This window comes from Hakea prostrata, chromosome 10 (assembly GCF_041222555.1).
Source record: "Hakea prostrata isolate BN-2017 chromosome 10, UWA_Hpros_2, whole genome shotgun sequence".
Taxonomy (NCBI): Eukaryota; Viridiplantae; Streptophyta; class Magnoliopsida; order Proteales; family Proteaceae; genus Hakea; species Hakea prostrata.
Window position 1 is genome coordinate 17,195,438 of NC_142609.1, and position 5,495 is coordinate 17,200,932.

A 5,495-nucleotide genomic window follows, 5' to 3' on the forward strand; every position below is an offset into this window, starting at 1 on the left:
ACTTGGATAGAAGACTTCAAATTATTAAATTCACCTTCTAAACACTTGAATCCTTCTTCTAACCATCAAAACCCCATGGATCCATCGTCAATCTTCAACACTTCTCTTATTGTCTTTATTTGCAAACTAAAGCTCTCCAAATGAGCTAAACTCTCATAATCATTCAAAATTTTCAAAATGACAAGATATGTAATTTTTCATTTCCTTACATTCTTTCCATTTTTTACCTATAAGATTTCTTTTCTACCTCACCTCTAGACCAATGGAATTTCATGTAATTTTTACTAAACTCTTTTATTTCCTATTGTGTAATTAGTTCTCATTACATATTACAATAAAATCTTAAATAACTTGGTTTAAACAAAAATGATGGCAATTTTGTAATTGTATGGCTACTTATCATATTTCCAATTATATTCCTATAAAATTCTTCCTCCACTATCGCTTTTAACCAATAAATTGTAATGCAAGCTTTACCTAACTCTTTTTCTTCCTCTTATATATGCTTGGTCCTCAATATAAATTACCCTTGAACTTCAAATGTCCTTAAATTGAATCAATAATGAATCAAATCTATGGTTCAACTCATGACTTAACTCATACCATATATAAATCTCAAGAATATGATATTAGAATTGTATAATATGTCCAATTGCATAATATGTTGATTAAAATCAACCCATAAAATGATGATAATATTATATGTTAAATTAAATAGAGCGAATTGCATCGGTACCTCAAAATGGAAACCTTAAAGCATTGACATCCTACTTTATGTTTAAAAAATATAGAGACCCTAAAATTAGATTTTTATTGGATACATTAGTCCAATTTATCACTAAAAATCGTTAAATCACTGTTTATTTTCTTTCAATTCCAAAAATATCTCTAAAATAAACAATGATTTAACGGTTTTCATAACAAATTGGACTAATGTATCTAATAAAAATCTAATTTTGGGGTCTCTATCTTTTTTAAACATAAAATGGGGTGTCAGTGCTTTAAGGGCTCCATTTTAAGGTCTTAGTACAATTTGCTCAATTAAATATGATCAATTTAACAATAATTTTGTTATGACCAAATGAACCAAGATTAAGGCTCTTTTTGGTATCAATTATCATTGTCAATTATGAGAAATTTTCATTATTTTAAATTGTTTGGCATCTATCCTGAATTTTATTTTTATTTAAAATAATAGAAAAACCTCCAAAATCCATAATGAACTTTTTGTCCATTATGGATTATGATGAGAATTTCATTATCTTCATTTGTGTAATTTTACTTAAAGTTCTATAAGTAAGATGAGGGTAAAATAGTCAATACACATTCTTTTATAACAACCATACTTTTTCCTTCTTTTCTCACTTGTTTACTATCATTTTTAATAATTTTTTATCTTGACACCAAACTTATTTTCCATTTCATAATTTATTTTCAATAAAATTCACCAAACCATTTTTCATTTTGACCAATAATGAATTCTTGTACTTATTTATTTTAAATAGGCATAATAGATAATGAGAATTGATACCAAAAAGAGCCTAAATCATGTACCACAAATTCAATTAAATATAAACTTCAAGTAGATAATACATTGATTAAGAAAAATGCACATAATCAATTTAGGCTTCCTCACCACATTGGGTACCTGTCAATAGACAAATACATTATTTAATGATATAAATTATGGGCATCACAAGGTTAGTGATGTACCCAAACCAGTCGTAGACTATCCCTTTCATCGGTCTTTCTTCTCATCTTGATCCATACAAGTTTTTTTTGTTCTGAAAAAAGAAACCTGGCATTATTGGTTCCCCCCCCCCCCTCCTCCTCCCCCAACCTGGATGGTACCATATTAATTGTGATGGTTCAATGAGAGGAAATTTTGCGGTTATAATCATCTTGGCTGTAGCTGTCAAAGCTCTGGATTGATACCTTGATTATCTTGAAACTCTTTGGAATTTTGATCTGGCAACAACCGCTTTCCCTGCTGCAGGAACCTTGAGTAGTAGCATCGTTTATGTTGCTGCAATTTTTCGTGTTGCACTTTCTCCAGAAATTTCCACTATTACTCCAAAGGGTAGCCTTGGTGTCACAACCCAGAACTGTGAATCTGTTGTCAGTGTCGGAGAAGCTCATGGGGTACTTTTTAAAATTGAGAAACTTATCCTTCCGATAAGCCCTGCCCGATGTGTTGAAACAATCCCGGTTTATGATGTTGAGGACTCGCATTTGGCCTTGTAATAGTGAAATGTCCACCACTTCAACAACATTTGCCGTCCCAAGGAACAGTTTTGGAGGGTTGTGATGAGTGTCGTTGCAGGTTAGGAGAAAACCATCTCTGTAACAAGCTGCGTCACCAAAACCAAAGGGGTATGGAATACTGATATTACCACAATGGTCAGTGCAGTTGGGTTTAGCCACTGGGTAAGTTAAGGTTGCCATAGCTGGCCAAAACAGGACGAAGAAAAAGAAGAACAGTAACAACATAAGCAACAAAGAAACACCCATTGCTTAATAACTTGCTGGTTTTGATTGCGAGGAGAGTATACTATCCTTCTTGCTTACGTTTTAATTTATAGATTGGATATGATTCACCTCAGACTCAGAGGAGAGTGAAATCTTACGGATTTTACATGCGCGTCTTTCAATGATTAAACAGAGTTTCCGCGTAGAAGGAAATGTAAGTCCTCCCAAGTCTTCCCCAAGTCCTCCCAGGAATCTTCCTTCCACATCCCCTGATCAGAAATTGTCATAGTGCATCACAACTGTTTTTGATAGGACAAAATCGATATTCTTACTGTTCTCCCAAAAAGTTTTCCTTTCAAGAAAAAGTTTTACCTCTCATTTTCTTCAAAAAAAAAAAAGTGAACTATTCTTAATTTTCTTCATCCCCTAATTTTTATGTTAAAAGAGCAAATTATATATAAACTCCTTAATTTGTAATTAATTATATCTGTTACCCTAAGGAAAAGTGACAATATCACTATCAAACAAAAATTCAAAATTTCAATTCACCCTTTTTTTATGGAGGTATTTCTCATAATACTAATTTGTATAAATTTCCATCACTCGCCTATATTGTTTAAACTTCCCTACTCAAACTTTCACATTTGATTCTCCTAAAAGTTTATACTCTCTTATCTACTTTTCCCCTAATGTTTTTCTAATTCCCAAGTTACCTTCCATTTTTAAACCTAACTGATTTTGTCTTTTTATTTTATTTGTTTGTCGAGTTGATTTATATTAACTGGTTCAAACTTATTATTTGAATTACTGAAATAATCTTTGTATCTTCTCCAATATACTTTTGTCGCTTCTTTATAAAGAAAAGAAAATTTTTTGTGATCTACTGATTTTAAAAGAGAATTAACTAAGAAGTCATTGTTTTAAAGAAGCTTTACATTAATATGATAGAGTTGAATTTTGAAAAGAACTACCATTGCCATAAATAACCACCATGGGTGGCAGTTGCTTGGCTAATCAACCGCCTTAAGCAATCGCTTCTTAGTATTTTTCAATACTTAGGCCTTTTTGTAAAACCCAGCCCTAACCCTGACCCCGAAACCCTGTTGTTTGTAGGTCCAGTAACCCGAATTAAGGCAAGAAGTCAGCTTTGGGCCATTTCTGTAGAAGACTTGATGGCTGGAGTGGAATCCTTGAGTGTGGATGTCAGTGTCCCTTCTATGGAAACTACACCCTGATGAAGATTGGATTAGTTGATGGACTTGGAGTGCTCTCTGTATTGATTCGAAGGCATTTATACCTACTAGGTATGTCACTTTAGGTACGTGCAAAACCCCTTGATGTTTGGATTTGATCCGAGCCTTCAATTCCCTGTTTTGAAATTGTTGTTCTGATTGGTCGACTCATTGGTCGACTGGACCAGTCGACCAATTGATTCTGTTTTTGAAATTTAGGTCGTGGCTACTCTATTTAAGTTTAGTCTCGGGAATACTCCGCCTCATCTGCCTCCTAAGCCTCTGGAACGAATTAGAACTCTATTCTAATCGATTCCCTTGCATCCTTGGTTGATATCTCGCAAGAACTCAAGTAATCTTCGTCGTCCTGCATCAAAGGTATGTTTATAATCTCTTTCCTCTCTATCTATGATTTTCTTTTCTTTAATCTGTTCTTGATTGAGATCAAGAAGATGATGCTGCATTCTTGCAACCATCTATTCCATGATCTCATCATGTTCTTGAGATCTATGATCATCATCATGATCTCAACCCTTGCCAATTGAATCCTGGAAACCCTAAGCCTTGAAACCCTAACCTTGTGTGGTCATCAGAAGAACCTTTTGGTAAACCCCCCCATGTGAGGGAAACCTCATGGGTAATGTGGAGGTTGATCTAAATTCAATATTCTTTAATTTTTCTTGTTGTAATTGGCCTATCATTAATTCCCTCCCTCCTGTGATCTCAACCTTTTTCATGGGAGCCAAAAAGGGTGAAACCCTAGTTTCTTAAGTAAAATCAAGAACCCCTATTTTGATCATGTTAGAAGACACTCACTTTATTTTCTTTACTAGAATTGTATCCTATCAATCTTTAATTCCTTACCCTTGATCATACTATATTTTTCCCTTCATGATCTATGTTTAACCTAATTAGGTTAACTTTTTGGTTCCTAAGTTGTAACCTGGAAACTTGAATTGACTAATGGTTTGATGTCCTCTATAGACTTAGATGCTTCCATTAGAGTTTTCCCCTTATTTTGTACCCTTTTGAACCACCAAATTCGGATTGATATTCTTAAATTTCCGATTTTCTAAAGCTACTGTCTCTGTTGGTCGACTCATTGGTCGACTGGGGCAGTAGACCAATCAGTCGACCAATGGGTACATCAATCCCTTTCTTGGTCTGTTTTGATTGAATTGTGATCTTTCCTTCTATGTATCTTTCCTAACTTATTGTATACACTTGTTTAAGACTCTTTTCTCAGGTTTAGTCAAGGTCTTACTTGATTCTTTAAGTTCCTTTACGAGTTAGAAGGTAAGGACAGTTATCTCCTTAACTACATGGATCACATACTCTCTAGTTTTTATCTTTATGAAACTATGAGATTAACTACTATTTGTATACTTTTACTTCTGATATACTACTGTGAGAACAATAGCACTTGTTTAGGTTATCTTTTCATTATTCATACTTATATGAATTGGTTATTATCATGTTGTTAATGATTAGATCATGACTTTATTTTCTCTTTGGTATATGATGAACTGTTGACTGTGTATGTCATGACTGATCTGAGATTGTATCTGATTAGGTATGATTTGGGATTGAGAGGTGTCCTTTTGACACTTTTGTCCTTGGACATTATCGGAAATAGTATGGGATGTTTCTGGGGTTGTCCATCGACGCTTTCCCGAGTTATTGATTGTCATACCTAGGGCTGTCTAGCAGTGTTTGGCTAGGATGTCCCCGTTATATCAAACCCGGTTTGGAAGGGTATTGAGACCGAACGACCCGTGGCAGTAATGGGGATTC

At 34.1% G+C, this 5,495-nt stretch overlaps 1 protein-coding gene across 1 annotated transcript; it reads right to left on the bottom strand.

Annotated features, from left to right (window-relative positions):
• Nucleotides 1-1,869: 1,869 nt before the first annotated feature.
• LOC149002184 (wall-associated receptor kinase 2-like) lies at nucleotides 1,870-2,445 on the bottom strand. Its single transcript, XM_089138656.1, has one exon. It carries the CDS (start codon nucleotides 2,443-2,445, stop codon nucleotides 1,870-1,872), a length of 576 nt encoding a protein of 191 aa, XP_088994782.1.
• Between the last annotated feature and the right edge of the window lie 3,050 nt (nucleotides 2,446-5,495).